The sequence below is a fragment of the Corvus moneduloides genome, chromosome 14 (genome assembly GCF_009650955.1).
Source record: "Corvus moneduloides isolate bCorMon1 chromosome 14, bCorMon1.pri, whole genome shotgun sequence".
Taxonomy (NCBI): domain Eukaryota; kingdom Metazoa; phylum Chordata; class Aves; order Passeriformes; family Corvidae; genus Corvus; species Corvus moneduloides.
In genome coordinates this window covers 12,279,554-12,295,771 of record NC_045489.1, presented here as the reverse complement: position 1 = coordinate 12,295,771, position 16,218 = coordinate 12,279,554, and the positions used below count along the sequence as shown (strand labels likewise).

Here is a 16,218-nt window from a genome sequence, read left to right as displayed (position 1 = left end):
ATTTATTGCTGAAGATGAAAGTGTGCGATTCACGTCCATTACACTATCGTGACAAAATGATCAGAATGGGGACTGTCTGATAGTAAAAAGGAACTGCAGAATGAAGTAAAAGATCTTTTCCTTTATTCTGAGCTGGTTTTCTTATAGCTGCTAGAGAGATACTCTGTCTAAGAAACAAAACTGCACTGGCTCTTCTGATAAACCTGGAGAATTAAGGCACTTTTACCAAAACAGATTTCAAAAGGCAACAAGTCAAAACCCAACAATTAAGTAATTTGCATATGCCTATATATTAAGTTTTAAGATAACCTGGCTTATATTTAGTTCACACAAATTAACAAAATATAGCAGCATACAACCTATGAAAAGCTTAAGAAATTTATTAGATGCACGGATAAAGTGCAGTAACAGAGATACTTGTGTAAATCTTTTTTAAAATAAATAAGGTACAGTTAAACCACCTTTGACTCACTTTAGCTCCAAAAGAAAAGTCAGCCTAAGTTTTAATGATTGAACTTTAAGGTCAAGGTGAAATATATAACAGTGGTTGTGATCTATATCAACTATTTGAGGCTCCTGTTCCTCTTGAGGTCTCCCAGAAACAGGAAGGCTATTGCAAAACGTATACGTTAGACATAGTTCCTTTCACAGAAACATTTTTGTAATAAAGTGTGGTTGCTCCAATACATGTTAAAATATTTAACAAGGAAACAATTTTCTCCTGATCCAGTCGATCTTTTAAACAAGACAATGCATTTTTTCTATGATGCAGCCCATGGGAGGGAACAGAAGTAAACATCCTCCTTAACTGAAGACTGTTTTGTTTTAAGAACTAAACTATTGCATTATATGAGAGCAAGAAATACCCATTTTGTGTTATCCCTTTCTCCAAACATACAGCCCAGTGACAGACTTGCTTTTGCCTCAGAGGTCCATTTGTCTTCAAGAAAGACATACATTAAAAAGAGGTTCTTTTTCAGGGTCTCATAATAAAATCTTTCACCGCCTTTCCATCTGGGGAAGCTCTTTGACAGAAGGAACTGTCCCCGTTGGAGTTTTGGATGCTACCAGGTGTTTGTGCTCTGTTATCCATGATTTCAGGCACTTCGGGGCTAACATGGCTGTGTAATTTAAGTCAATGCAATAGTATTAACAATATGTTCAATACTCAGAAGGGTCACCACAGTTTCCTTCATACACTCAAGATTTCAAATTCTTCTTCCAATTCAAATAGCTTGTCAGTAGATTCAATGAGTTCTGAAAAATAAATAATTTAGAATGTAAAGACATACCTGATTTTCTTTACTAAAAAAAACCCTCAACCCCTTCGGAAATGCTGCCTTTGAAATATTTTCTAAGATTTAAGAATGTTTGGATAACTGACATTCCATAGGAATACGGCACTTAATCAGGCAGTGATCGCTTGATCCTCAGGAAAGCCCAGTTATTCCAGCTCTGGTGGTGCTCCTGCTGGCTGAGGAGCCCCACGCTGCTGCCCAGCAGCGCTGTCAGTGGTACCACACCTGCTCCTGTGGTTGTCACTTCTGGCTTGGTTGGAGGTATGAAAGGAGGCCAGTGTGGTGGGTGCTTCTGGACCAGCTCAAACATCCGCAGGCTCTGTTGCTTTAGAATCTCCTGAGGACAGAATACAAAACAAAAAACTGCCTGCTTAATTAAAAACATTTCTAATACTGTGTATCTATCAAAGGCTGTAAGTTCCTGTTATTTCAGGTACCTGCCACCATGAATCACTGCTTCACACATCTCTAGTATTTTCCTACTTGAAAACACACCTGGAAGATGGATCTCTTAAACTCTCCTACAAGTTATCAGTGGATTATAATGAGCTTTGATAGCCATACATCTATAATTTTGTTTACATGGAGCAAAAAGATACCAAGAACATATTTCTGCCTTTTAAAAGTAAATTACTTACATGGACCTCTCTGTGTTCAATGGAAATAAAAGACAGACTTATCTACTCAAAGAAATCCAACAGATTTTTGAAGACAGGTTTTGATCAGGAGAAACAAGTTATTATTGAAGCCAAATTTCACTCCTGTCAGGTGAGCAACATCATATCTTCTACTTCGGTTATTTACAGACTGCTTTCTGTAGCCGTTTTTAAAAATAAATGCCTTTTAGTTAGTGGTATTTCATATTCGCATTCCTGTTGCTTAATATTCCAACTGCTTGCTGTGTTTCTCAGTAAATGACTTAGGTATGAGCCACTACCGCAGTACTGCTAAAAAAAGACAAACTCAGGAAGCAGGTGTTATGTACTTGTTCTCCAGGGCTCAGGGCTGCAAAATGCTGAACAAGCTCCATCAGCAGTGTCAGCTCTCCCTGATCATTAGTGCCACCTTCACTGGGGATCATTTGATTTGCAGGCTGGGAATTTCCGTTAACAAAGAACAGTAGCCATCATTTCATGCAGAGCAAAAAAAGACAGTAGTATTACCTTTTGTACAAGACTACACCAGTTATCAAAATCACATTCTTCTTTGCAAAAGAAGCCCTAAGGAAAGAACACACATAGTAATAACTAAATACAATATGTCAGTGAGCAAAGGTTGCTGTGCTATGTATGTATGAGTTATATCCCAAGTGACAATCACCCATCACCCAACCAAAGGACACTGGCATGAGATCCGATTGAATTCCTTCAACTACCACAGTATTCTTGTGACCTATACTGGATGACTTCTACAAGTAATTCCACTTGAAGATTTGTAAATTAAATAAAACAAGCTCAGGTATCTTCTCCAGACCAACCATGCATAGGTGATAGTGATGGAATAAAATAAGGAAACCTGATGCAGATCCTTGCTTCAACTTTCAAACTACTTCTTGGAAACGGTCCATGTTGCCCAGGAAAGAAACTTAATTGGCTCCCCAGGATACAAGCGGCTGGTTCCCTGCTTGAGCTAAAATTCACGTATCCTGTGCAGTTAATAGATAAACTACTATGTGTTGAATTTTAGATTGCAGAAGAGTGCCCTGTGATCTTGACTGTGATCAAGAAAACATGTTGCTGCCCTTAACAATACACAGAGGTATTGCTTTGAATAAAGTACACGCATTTGTTACTGTCTAAAACCTACTAAAGCTACTGAAGGGTCCAAATTCATGATCTTCATTCTGTGTGGGGCTTGCTGGCAGTGGAAGCTCTCATCATCGACTGTGCCATTTTCTTCTGAATCTACAAAACTCTGAGTGGTGTGAGGGTCCAAGTAGATCAGCTCATTGCCTGGAGGGGTAAAATCCATATGGTGGTAATAAGCAAGAGGCATTAATAAACTTACTCCATCCAGACTTGTATAACACAAATTGGATTATTAGCACAGTCCATATCTCAACTCTCTAGCTAGGGAGTCTTTAAGAGAACGGGAAAGCAGTTCCAGTTCCAGGCACAACAGTATCCCACACAGCATTTAGTATAATTTTCCACTGTTACCTTTTAGAGTGGATTTTTTGGATGGTTTGTTTTACCTTTGTCACATACTCTTCTTCATTTATGTGAAGTCCAGTACATTTTTGAAAAATCTCAGCTGTTGTAATCCCTAACATTCCTCAGATGAAAGATACAGGATGACCACAAATGCAATCTGTAATCCCATTAGGCATTCACCCAGAAATTGGAACAAGTAAGTCTGACTAAAACAGCTCAAGTTTTACAGAAGAAAGAACAAAATATCTAAGAAGTTACAGATCAAACCCGGGTGAAATATGAAAGTCTGAATCTAGGATCAACTATTCCATTAATTAATAAAGGAAGACATAGAAGCTTTGATAAGAAATTGAAAAATATGAGACAATAATTTAAGACAGCGAGGAAGCAAAAGAATAAAACAAGACACTCTTCACTAGAAAGTGTTAATGATGAGAAAAAATTCATTATTTAAGCAGCAGTGACATCTGACACTTGTTGAATGCTATCAACTTTTCTTAGTGTCTTGTTCTTGCTTCTATCATTCCATATTTTTACGTCAAGCTTTGCTGCTGCTTTTCTGTTCCAGTAAGGATGGTCTCATACTGTTCTGAAGTGTCTGAGGTATGTTTCTTCTTCTCCATTCTCATGCTTGAAATGCTTACTATTTCCCCTTCCCAAAGAAAATCCTTCCTCTTTCAGTCATATGAATATTTGGAGTAAGTTTCTTTCTTCCTTACCTAAAAATCCTATAAAATAATAGGCATTATTGGGTTTCCCTCCTAATGCTCCCAAAGACTGTGGCATCTTAAAGCATTCCTAGGAGTCCAAAGAGAGAAAAATTAAATTGATTTGTTTATTGATATAACAGATACCTGAACTTATTTCACATACATAAACAAGTCACTGAAGAATCCCTTACTTTAAACGCATCAATATACACTGGATTGATGTGATTAATCCCTAGCCGGAGAGGGATAATGAGCAAGAGGGGCTTCCAGCCTGGGCACAATCCTGCTGTGTTCTTGTTTTGGCCAAGAGCACTTCTGTGCAAATGTGCACTGCTGTGGGCAACGCCGCTGCTCTGGGCAGGGGACCAGCACATCTTCTCTAGGGGAACGAAAACAGACATCAGTGAATGCACAGAGGAATACAGAGCAGATCTTCCTCTCAATCATGAATGAAATTACTTTTCCAGACAGTTTTACAGAGCTCCAGTTTTAAGACAAAAGGAGCAGGGCTTGGAAATACTGACTATTTAGTAGAAGTAATTCTGGCAGTCAGAGTACGTGCTGGCGTATTAGTGAGACATGAAAAAAATGAGGGTATGCATGTTTAAGACTGAAGTTGTATTTACTGTTTTGCAGTATTAATGCTGTCAAGCTTTCCCTGGGAGATAATACAGCAGAGATGAAGCATTAGAAATTCTTCAGGGAACTCTTCACTTCCAGTGATGTAGACACAAAATAAGCAGAAGTAGGGACTAAAGTAGAACCAGGCTGTGGCTAAATACCACTTGTAAACCCACCCTTACAACTAAAAATGGGCCACGTATTTCTGAAGGATTTGACCCTCGTTTCCCTTTTGCCTGACAAAAACGAATCTCTGGCAAACTCTGTATTACAAGCAATTCTCTGTATTTTTACATACTGCAACTTCATTCCATTGCTGAAGTGGGAGTTAAGGTAGCACAGACCAAACTCCACCTTCTCATCCACATGGTATGTAAGTTGGTCACCAAAAATGCCTCACTGGTCTGTGCTAACTTTAGTTTTGAGAACCCCAAACCTGAGTATCCATTTCCTTTATTCCTTTTCTTACCCTGGGAACAACTATGGACAGTCCCAAGATTTTGCTTATATTTAGCTATATTCAGGAGAGTGGAGTCAAATCAAAAACTGTCACCAAAGAAATAATCACAGAACCATCAAATCATTTAGGCTGGAAAAGACCTTTAAGTTCATCAAATCCAACCACTACCCCAATGCTCCCAGAAGTAGTTTCTCCAAACAAATTTGCTACGAGCTTGAGCTACTCTTTAATATCTGCTGAGACACTAAAGCAGTCCTGCAAAAACTCCTGTTTCACTTACTGATGTCTTCGATGACCACTGTATTGTCCATAGATACATAAACTGCTAATGAATTCCATTCATCAAATAAAGCAAGCTTCCTGGAAAACATAAAGGCAATAATTAATAAAAGCTTATTAGGACCACAAGGGTAGCTTTTAACACATGACAGTTAAATGGTTCTTGAGTAAAAAGAATCATTTATTTGGAAAAAAAATTTGCTGGGCTTTTTTTAAGTCTCCGTGTAATAAAAAGATAACTTTTAGTATTTAAAGTATTTAGAAAAAAATAATAATGAGTGGTTCCAGGAAAAACACACACACTATAATATGTGAAAACTGTCTTGTCCTTTTGCCAAATGCAGGGATAGTAACAGCTCAACCACATAATTATGTTTATTACTTTTTATTACAATTAACAATCTCTGCTGTGGGATTCTGCCCATGGTGCCTGACATCATGTAGAGAAGGAAAAAATTCCTAAGCCAGTTTTTCACATTACTTTGTGCTCAAGAAGTTCCACTAAACTCAGTGAAACTATTTCAGGTTGTTAAAAGCCAGAGCAGCTCAAGATTTTGGCACCCAAAAGTTAGGAGGGGGGCATTATAGCACACAGGTTTCTGTCCACTTGTGTGACATCCAAAACTCTGGGGAAGGGAGCTCTTAGGCTGCGCAGGTGCTGTTGGTTGTCTAAAATAAGCCCAAAAAACTGGTATGTGAGCCATTAAGAATTCATAAGGGAAAGGAGCTGGAGGCCAGGACATCCTTTAGCTCCTTTCCCACTCCAGAATGTGTCTGTCCCAGGGCTGCAGCAAATGGCGCCCAGGACCTGCAGTCCGGCCTCCTGACATCTGGCACCTCCCTCAGCAAAGTCATCTCTAGTGTGGCTTCCAGACTAGGAGGAGCTTCCATGTTTTCTCCAGCACCCTCGGGCAGCGCTGTGCGGTCTCCGAGCTCAGCGGCCCCGGGAGCACGTTCTGAGGGAGCCACTGCCACGACTTACTTCAGTACTTGAGCAACTGTATTTGGTCCAAACCATTCTCCAATGGATTTCCCCTCTCCAACACCCATCTGCGCTGTTTTTGTAAGGGAAAACACACACAGGAAAAGATCACAGAGAGGCTGGTCACAGTCTATGTCAAATAGCATGGCCCACGAATATTTTGACAAACATTCTAGAGCAAGTGCAAGCTGTATTTAACAACAATTATGTTTTCAATCTATGCTCTTTTCAAAACTTACTGACTGCTAGTTCCCTTACAAAAAGTTCCTAAACTGTAATGAGAATTATAAATATGTCCTTACTTACAAATTACAGCAGTAAGCTTTATGACTGTCTATTTTAATACTATCAACTCTGCTACCCAAAACTTGCACACTTTATCAAGAGCTAGATTCTAGCATACAGATTTATTTTGGTCTTAGTGAATAACATTTCTGAATTATTATACTTTGTACCCATCTGCATGCATTTTAATTTATATATAAATGTATACATTGTCTTCATAATCACCTTTTCAAAATTTTTAATTAACTTATTTCAAATGAGAAAGTTGCAACACCATTGGAATTTCAGTGGACAAAAAGAAGTTGTGTGTTCTTACCCATTTGGTGGATAGAATAACAGCAGTCTTTTCTATCTAGAAAGCACCGTAAGATTCTATGATATTCTTCTGGTTGTTTTTTGTGTTTTTCCCATTGCCAATCTTCCAGGAAAAAGAATTATACAGATTAAAAAATAATGTTTTCATCACACTGATCAAATTTCTAGAATGCAGAAGCCATCAATGAGATGTTAAGAGGCAATCCATCTCTAATATTTACATTTTATTTAGAGATCCTAGAAGTCACACCTTGTCATTTATTATCAAGCTGTCCTTTATCATCACATGCTATCTTGTGAAAACTGGGAAACTAAAATAACAATGCCAACTGCAAATACATCCTGAGTGATCACTGCTGACAATTGGTAGCTATTGCTCTATGTGAGCTTCTAAGACTGGTTAAAACTATCTGTTCTGTTTAGACTTTGTTAGATTTGCAAGCATTTGTAGGACAATAAGATTCATAAAGCAAAGGCCAAACACAATGCTGGCCCTCTCCCACAGAAAAATCCAAACCATGGCTTTTCCATGTGAGTTCCTGCTTCTAACATGAGGTAGTTACCTCACATTTACTAACAGAGAAGCACATACACAGGGCTGATGCTATTCAGACCCATACTGCAAGTTCAAGTTGTAGTTTTTCTCAGGTAATATGTTTGTTTGCCTACTCTTTCAGTTAAATCTTTGCACTACTGTTCTGCAGATTCAGTTATTCAAATGGATAAATCCTTCTGTGGATTCTGTTATTAAAGTGGTAAATCCACAAATCATGCTGCCATAGAAACCATGACAAAAGAGCATAAGGATCACAGACCCAACCACAGTAAGGTAACTGACAGAAGAGTGACACACAGAGCAGACCTATGACACTCACCCCTGACCCTGGGATATGGGGTGTTAGTATAGGATTAAGAGCAGGCACTAGTGGGGTCTGCTGCAGGGTTTGGACTCAGGCTGATGATGGGTGAGTGGTTTGTGAAGTACTTTTGTGTGGTGAATATCACGCTGTCACTACTCGCACCATCACCTTGAGCCAGCATTTTGGTGGCTATGGAATGAGAAGAGGGGAAGAAGTCAGACCCATGGTGGCAAGTTTTCCCTTGGCTTCAACTTGGGTATTCCTCAAAAAGATTTATAAAATAACAACAGTGGGATTCCCTGTTTGTCCTTCCTCTGTTTTTGTTTCTCTGCTTAAGGCTGACATGATTTTACCCCATCAGACAAGAACAGTTCACTAGTAACTTTATCAGGGCATCACAGAAAGTTTCATTAATAACTTCAGGTTTTATGCTTTTATGGAGCTAAATAAACAGTCTCCAAATAACACAAAAGTTGCCTCAGCAACAGTACTCACCTCTTCCTAAATGTCTGCAGATCAGTGCCTGGGCCAGCATCATCTGCCCACACCTCAGCATGCATCCCCAGCCTGCGTCAGACGAGGGGCCGGTGCCTCCTGGGAACAGAGTTGCCCACAGTCAGCACGGGCTCTACACAGAGCCCAGCCCCCGGGAGAGCCTCAGTTACACCTCGAACAACTGTTACTGATCAAAGGCACTGAGCAAGCTCCTTCCTCTCCACAGCGCTGGTGTCACTTCACTGCTTGCCCCACAAACATGAGGACCTGATTATATACAGGTACCAGCAAGCACTGATTTTAACAGCTTTAATCTTTTGTTTGCATAAACAGTTAAAATTATGCTCAAAATGTTCTAATACTGTAAAAGTAACTTTTTAGTCCCCAACACCATCACTAATCCTGCTAATTCATAACCAGGCAGCTGGAATGCTGCATACTCACCAATAGGTGAAAACTTTCTTCTATATGTAAACCAGAGACGAGCACTTACATCCAACAATAACTTAGATTTGTCTGGAATAATTTTAAGAGGAAAGAAATTATTAAAACAGACTTTTAAAACTGAAAAATTCAAATTATCCCTGTATAGTGAATATATAGTGCATGGAAGGCTCCTGTTAGCTTTTACATACAAGACCCTTAAAATTTAAAACATTTTTAGCAGTTGAAACACAGAGAGCTTTTGCAGTCTGCTAATTAAAGTTAACTTATTAAGGATAAAATAATTATTAGCCAGTGAAGTTTTACAAGGTGTTTGGAATGACTATGTCCAGCCTGAATGAAACAACTCTGGAGAACTATATCCTAAGGAAAGACCTGGTAAAGCAGGTTAAGAATTTCTACGTGCAAACCAACATGGAATTATACATTACCTCCAAACCCAACAGAAAGTAATTTTAGGAAAAGGTTAATAATAAGGTTAAATTTAATTAAATCTCTCTGGGTTTTTTTTTGTTTGTTTAAACACATGCACTTACAGAATTCTCCAAAGGCTCTGAAGAATGGTTAAGAATCCTATTTGCTGCATTTTCCCTTAGCTGTGGCTCAGACTGGCTGCCTTTTCCAAAGGATTCTCCAGCTGATCAAGGCTGCATGCAGCACCCTCGGCTGTCCTGAACACCGTGCCTGCATTGGTGGCCACTGCCTTTGACATGTAACACAGGAGGATGCCCCTGTCTTCTCCCCAGGGAGAAAAACTCATTTCTGAAATCTTATTTTTATATAAACACATTGCTCTGCTCTAGCTTTTAGGTCATGTATTTATTTTCACCAAAACACAGTATGTGCCATAGACTAACTTATTATTGTTATTTGAAAAATGACATTAGTAATGCTGAACATTTCCCAGAAGTTATTTATTTATTTCTGAGGCAGCTGATGTGAATCTATGAATATTCTACAGCTATTACAGATAATTTAATTCTAAAGATACCTGTGTTCAGGTGGTGTTGCCTTCCTAAAATCCACACTGGCTCATCAGTTTCTGGAAATTCTTCTAAGTAGTCTGACAAAATAGTGATCTGGTTTTCATACCTAGATAAAACTGAACAGGAATACACAAAATTCAAACTCCATTTTATCCCCTTGTTCTTTTATGTACAACTTGGAGCTCTCAGACTGAACTAGTTGTAGCAAGTCTTTGCAGCCTTTGGGGCTTCTAAGGAGTGCTGCCAGCTGCTTTTAATTTTCTCCCTTAAAAGCTGTTCTGACACTGAAATATCCAATGCCTTGGTTTTTATTTAGATCCTCAGTGAGTGTTGAGAGAACACCAGGAATAACACCTTGATTATAAGCAGTCTCACTGAAGCCAGTGACAGAAGTTCAGGATGACTGCAGCAAGGATGAGATTTGATTCAAGATAATGAGGAAAGGAAAAAAAAATTTAGGCACCACGGCTTGTTCTGAAATGTACAAAAACTACAAATCAGAGTGATTACAGCCTCGTGCTTAATGGGAAGCATGTGAAAAGTGTTAGCAAGGCTTGGCTTTACTTTCCCAACTGGAGATTTGAAACACTTCAGCAAAAAAAATAGATGTGTTAAATAGATTAATGTTATTATTCAATACCACATCTATTTAGTGAAAAATAACAAAAGATAATACTACTAAAAGAAGACAGTCCAACCATTTTCCAGATCATTAAAATGGTGCTTTTTGGAAGAGTGAAACAACCCTTCAAGTGTAAAAATTCATGTAAAATAATTTTAGACAACAATCTTAAGGACTATATGCTATGAGATCAGAAGTTAAAAGTGAAAGCAAACAATTTATCCTACTTTTCAAGTGAGTGCACATATATCCAGTACAAAGAGTGAATAATCAGCAGGTAAACATATATATTTAAAAAATTCCATTTTAAAAATATATACATTCCAGCAATCAAAAGGAAGCTACACCACCCTCCTGGAGCACCGGGGCCGGCAGTGCCGAGCCCCGACATTCACCTTCCCCGCAGGCAGTGGTTAAACACCACGACAGACTGCTCTAGGGCTGGCAGCTCGGCAAAACAGCTTCTCGCACTGTGCTCTGCCTTCTCCATCAGAAAAGCCGTCACTTACTGCACTTGGAAGGCAAATTACCTATTTTTGGGTCCAAAGACTTAAGACACTCGCGACCCCCGAAATCCAGCCGGAGACACCTGCGCCTCCTTCGCGGCCGCCTCTCTCGCCCCCGCTGCTGTACGCCACCTGGGACCACCCGAGGAGGCACCGCCAGGGTCTCTTTTCCCTTCCCGGGGTCTCCTTCCCCTTCCCGGCGCTCCTGCAGAGCGCTCCCCCCCGAGCTGCGGCGCCTCCCGGGGCCGGGCTGGCAGACCCGGCTCCGGCCCCCGGCTCAGGCCGCCCCGCGCCCCGCCCGAGCCTCCCCGCGCCCGGGCCCCCGCCCGAGCCCCCAGCCCCGGCCCCAGGAGAGGCCGCGGGACCCCCCGCGCCGGGCGACCCCTCAGGGCGGATCGCACCGCGCCGACCCGCCTCCCCTCAGCCCGCGGGCGCCTCCCGCCGCCGGCGGCCCGGCTGGAGCCCCGGAGCACCAGCCTGGCCCCTCAGCGCCGCCCCGCCGGCCGTGCCCGCGCCCCGCGCCCCTCACCGGCCTCCATCCTCCCGCTGTCACCATCCTCCTCCTCCTCGCCCCGACACGGAGGCACAACACGGCCGCGCCGCGGAGCGCCCTGGGAGCTGCAGTCCCGCCGCCCACCGGCAGCGCGCCGCCCGTTCGGCTGCGGGACTACAAGCCCCAGCAGCCCTCGCGGCCCGAGGGGCGAGGGGAGCAGGCGGGCAGGCGCGATTGGTTGGACTGGGTCCCGGCGCCCTCCTGATTGGCGCGGCGCGGGCTTGGCCGTCCCGCGAGCGGGGGTGCGCGGGGGCAGCATGGAGGGCTCGGTGTCGGACGTGGCTGTGTGTAACCTGGCGTTCACGGGGCGCCTCGAGGAGCTGCGGGCGCTGCTGCTCCGCGACAGGGCCCAGGCCACGCGGGCCGACCAGGTCAGCCGGCTGCGGCCCCGGGCGGCCTGGGGGCGGCTCCCCGCGGGAGCCAGCCGCTCCCCGTCCTCGCCCCGCTCACCGCTTCCTTCCCGCAGGATCACCGCACCGCGCTGCACTGGGCCTGCTCGGCGGGACACACGGACGTCGCAGACCTCCTGCTCGGGCTCGGCGTGCCCGTGAACGATAAGGACGATGTGAGTGCCGCGGCCGTACGGTGCGGCTGAGGGAGCCGCGGGCCGCTGTGCGGGGCGGTCCGGCTGCGCAGACGGTGCTGCGGGCCCTTGCTGTCATGGCTGCAGCTGCAGAGGGGCCCTGACAGCGGCCGGGGGCAGCTCCCGGAGCCGCCTCCCTTCCTCCCTTCCTCCCTTCCTCCCTTCCTCCCTTCCTCCCTTCCTCCCTTCCTCCCTTCCTCCCTTCCTCCCTTCCTCCCTTCCTCCCTTCCGTGCTCTTCCCCCTCCTCCCGGCGGCTGGTGCGCCCGGCGCGGTATCTGACACTTGGAGAAGCCCAGGCTGCTCTATGTGCGCTGGGAAGGCAGGGTGAAGTATTTCACAGTTCGTGTGGAAATAGGCGTGAGGAGGAGACTTGATTCCTGCTTATTGTCCAGGAATTTTAGGATAACTGTTCTTATGAAGGAAGTTGCAAAACCAGGGGTGTTTCAGTGGTTGTTGGGGTTTTCATATTGCCTTTATCTCGGTGTGATCTCTCAAATATGTTGTGCCGAATCATGAGGCACCCTGAAGATTCCTCGTATTGGGAAAGGCATTAATAAAGGAGGGGCAGGTTGAGTGAATTCACAGTTGGAAAGGAGATGGCCTGCTCCTGCTCTAGAAGAAGAGTTGAAATATTTGTGTCGATTACAAAGCATCCTAAATGTCATCCATAAAGAAGGAAATGTCTCATTGGTTTAGAGAGTAGGATATAGAAAAGGTTGCAGAAACTTTTTAATACCTTTTTCTACTACTCCTGTTTGTTCTTAAAAAGGCACTAGTGTAAATTCTGCAGGGACAAAGTGTTCTGCAAAGATACCATGCATAACTGCATAGCAGAAGTGATTTCTGTCATTTAACTGTCAGCTTTTGTCAGGTACTGAATGCTGGTGTGTAAGAAGACATGAGCCTTGTCTCTAGTGAAAATCCATAATGTTTAGCTTTACACTGGTAAGAATATATGCAGTGTGAGTAGTCAAGTCTATCTGGGTTATGCATTGTCATGTTTTTCTCCCTGAAACTCATGGCTTGAATAATGTGGATTTCTTCTTACCTCTGTAGGCTGGTTGGACTCCCTTGCACATTGCTGCTTCAGCAGGCCGTGATGAAATTGTGAAAGCCCTCATTGCTAAGGGTGCTCATGTAAATGCTGTCAATCAGAATGGCTGCACACCTCTGCATTATGCAGCCTCCAAAAATAAGCAGGAGGTATGTTTACCTAAGCTACAGGAGCTGGTGGTGCTCTTGGAAGAAAGATTTAGATATATTAACTCCACATCTTCCTCCCCTGCTCCTTTCTCTTTCTACGTACTCAGATTGCAATCATGCTTTTGGAGAACGGAGCAGATCCAGATGCAACAGATCATTTTGAATCCACCCCGTTACACAGAGCAGCAGCCAAAGGAAACCTAAAAATGGTACAGATCCTTGTGCAGCACAATGCAACTGTGGATATACGGGACTCTGAAGGGAATACTCCTCTGTAAGTAATTTTTTATTTTGCTCAATATACCATAATCTCTGTGAAATGAAACTCCCATTACTTCAGTGTCTTTTTTTTTTTAATTTTTCATTGCCTCAAAATACTTTCTTGCTTCGCATTCCTGTGCAATTAAAAAGTATTTCAGAAAGTCACACTTAGAATTTTGCCTCAGTGTGTCTGTACATGCATACTTTAATTTGTGTTACTGCATCTACTTAAAAGAGTGTAGAACACCTTTTGTAATAATCTGGAATACATTGATTGCTGCTAGAAGGTAGAAAGTGAGCACATGACATCAGAGTCAGAGGAAACTGGTCTTGCAGGCTGGTCTACTCTGTCCTGCCAAGCAAGAACTCATTTTAGAAGCTTTTCTTCACCTCTCTAAGGAAAAGAAGTTGCAGCCCAGTGTTTGTTGTTACCTTAGAGATCAATCTGAATCTGTAAGGGTTACAGCTGCTTTGAACTTGGTGGCAAAACCACAGTGGAATCCAGATTTTGCTGTGAATAAGATCAAGCAGTGTGTTTTAGCTGTGCATAAACCCCAGTGTGGCCCTGGAATGCACAGTTTTTCCTAGGACACTGTGCCAAATGGAAACAAGCATTTGCTGCATTTGCAGTAACACATTACTTCAGATTATTTTTTAGCATCAGACAATTTATTTATCACTTTCAATTTAATAGAGATTGCCATTTTCCATTCTCACCATGGATTATTGTTCTCTTTAGCTTTGCTGACTGCAGAGCCAAATGCTAACCCAAAGAACTGTCTTAACATTGCAAGGAGAGCAGCAGGAGGAATGTTCTTGAGTTGCTTAATGACAGCAGAGGGACTGGACAGCAAGCTTTGGAATCTGTCTAGGTAGTTGGCTGCTTGTGGATTTGTTGTTCTCAGATGTATCTCCCCCCAACATTCACGCTGTCATTTTGACATGGCATAATTATTGCTCTTTATAAGCTTGGGCAGTTTAACAGTGGCTCTGGGTTTCTTGTTCTCACTGCAGTCATTTAGCCTGCGACGAAGAGAGAGTGGAGGAGGCAAAGCTGCTGGTGTCTCACGGTGCAAGTATTCACATTGAGAATAAAGAAGAGCTGACCCCACTGAAAGTGGCCAAGGGTGGCCTGGGAGCCATCCTTAAAAGAATGGTGGAAGGCTAGAGGGGGCTTCCCACTTGAGCCTCTCTCCTGTTGCACTTCTATTTAAGACTGAAAACTTCGTATTTTGGTAGCTCAACTAGGATGTCATGTATGGTATCAGCATGGTAATGAAATGTTTTTATTGAAGCTGTTCTTTAAGTGCAGTGCCAAAACAACTCTTTGTACTTCCTGTTAATTAAATAGTTCACTGATTTTAAAGTATTTTTCAATATCTTGCAGTTTTCTTTCAGTTTACAGTGTGATGTGTATAATGTGATATTCCTTCTATATCAGTTCCCAGTTTAGAATTATATCTTTCAAGAAACAGGACCAAAAATGTTTTAACCATTTAAAGACAGTTTTTATTTTCTTCTAGAGTCTTTGTTTTTTCCCATAGCCTTTGTGATTTGTGTGTGGGGTTTTGTTTGTGTTTTGTGGGTACTGATTGCCTTTCTTCAGGTGATTCTAAACTACACTGTATTTCTCTTTGTAGAATGCAGTTTGCTCAGTGACTTAGATAATTGTATCCATTTCTGCTATTCTTGGTGTATTAAGTGAGATCTGAGTGTTTAAAGCTTTTCTGTTGTTACTGATTGTTATCCTGTTTTTCTCTGAGTCTTTTAATACATGTATTTGATCAAGTGCACTGGACTGCTTGCAGAATGCAGGCACAGTTTCAGGGTTACCTCTGCAAATACACTGTTTTATAATGGATGGCTCTGGATACTCCTCTGGGATGTACTTCCACTTTAATATTTTTTCCTCTTGCTCCTTTTGTAGGCTCCTTTTTTTGCTCTCTTTGACTCCTTTTGTAGGTTCCTTTTTTGCTCTCTTTGACTCCCATAAACATCACTGACACTTGCAGTTTACCATCTCATTTTATAACAGAAGCCTGGTTTAATCTTTATTTACTCGGAGCAAATCCTGATATTAAGTTATTATAAGGCAGACCTAACGAGGCAGAGTCTGAAAAGTGACCTCCTGTCCTGATGTTGGTAAGATAATTTTTGACACCAGTGGGTAGATTTCCCCTTGAACAAAGGATGGAATTCTGTGAAATAAAGAACTTTCCTAAACAACAGTCTTTGGTATTATAAAACTTTATTAAACTTACATGTAAGAAAACCAGTATTTTCTAAATAGCTTGTATGTTTGGGGTGTGAACAGCAAGCGAGATGAAAACCTGCCATCTGTTACACAGTATGGAAATGCAACGTGTTTGATCTTCAGCCTCCAGGAAAGGGTGAAATGCAAGCTGGCAGTTTCCACAGTTTGACTTGCTGGGATTAAGGTAATGCAATTAATTTTGATAAGCAAGACAGAAACTTACAACCAAATACCTTCACCCAGGACTTTAAATGCATCTTAAATCACAAAATGCAGGTTAAATTTCACTGAGGGGACTCATTAAGAGCAGAAGGGATAACTTGCCTGTACAGTAAACTCCGGCCATG

The 16,218-nt window shown here is 42.3% G+C and overlaps 2 protein-coding genes across 4 annotated transcripts; one reads left to right on the top strand and one right to left on the bottom strand.

Annotated features, from left to right (window-relative positions):
* Window positions 1-101: 101 nt before the first annotated feature.
* ATG4A (autophagy related 4A cysteine peptidase) lies at window positions 102-11,647 on the bottom strand. Of its 2 annotated transcripts, none has more exons than XM_032123793.1 (13): window positions 11,546-11,647; window positions 9,894-10,004; window positions 8,903-8,974; window positions 8,459-8,557; window positions 7,105-7,206; window positions 6,504-6,576; window positions 5,523-5,602; window positions 4,353-4,540; window positions 4,171-4,249; window positions 3,105-3,250; window positions 2,462-2,518; window positions 1,524-1,635; window positions 102-1,257 (listed from the first exon to the last, which is right to left on the bottom strand). In XM_032123793.1, exons 1-13 carry the CDS (start codon window positions 11,553-11,555, stop codon window positions 1,193-1,195), a joined length of 1,194 nt encoding a protein of 397 aa, XP_031979684.1. In that variant the 5' UTR covers window positions 11,556-11,647; the 3' UTR covers window positions 102-1,192. The 2 variants fall into 2 exon arrangements, with proteins under 2 accessions (XP_031979684.1, XP_031979685.1); XM_032123794.1 differs by lacking the exon at window positions 11,546-11,647 and adding an exon at window positions 11,041-11,237 and having other exon boundaries at window positions 363-1,257.
* A 147-nt stretch (window positions 11,648-11,794) lies between these two features.
* PSMD10 (proteasome 26S subunit, non-ATPase 10) lies at window positions 11,795-15,845 on the top strand. Of its 2 annotated transcripts, none has more exons than XM_032123796.1 (5): window positions 11,795-11,940; window positions 12,036-12,134; window positions 13,210-13,356; window positions 13,464-13,630; window positions 14,357-14,619. In XM_032123796.1, the coding sequence occupies exons 1-5, from the start codon at window positions 11,827-11,829 to the stop codon at window positions 14,382-14,384; spliced, it is 555 nt and encodes a 184-aa protein (XP_031979687.1). In that variant the 5' UTR covers window positions 11,795-11,826; the 3' UTR covers window positions 14,385-14,619. The 2 variants fall into 2 exon arrangements, with proteins under 2 accessions (XP_031979687.1, XP_031979686.1); XM_032123795.1 differs by lacking the exon at window positions 14,357-14,619 and adding an exon at window positions 14,632-15,845 and having other exon boundaries at window positions 11,796-11,940.
* The last annotated feature ends 373 nt before the right edge of the window (window positions 15,846-16,218 follow it).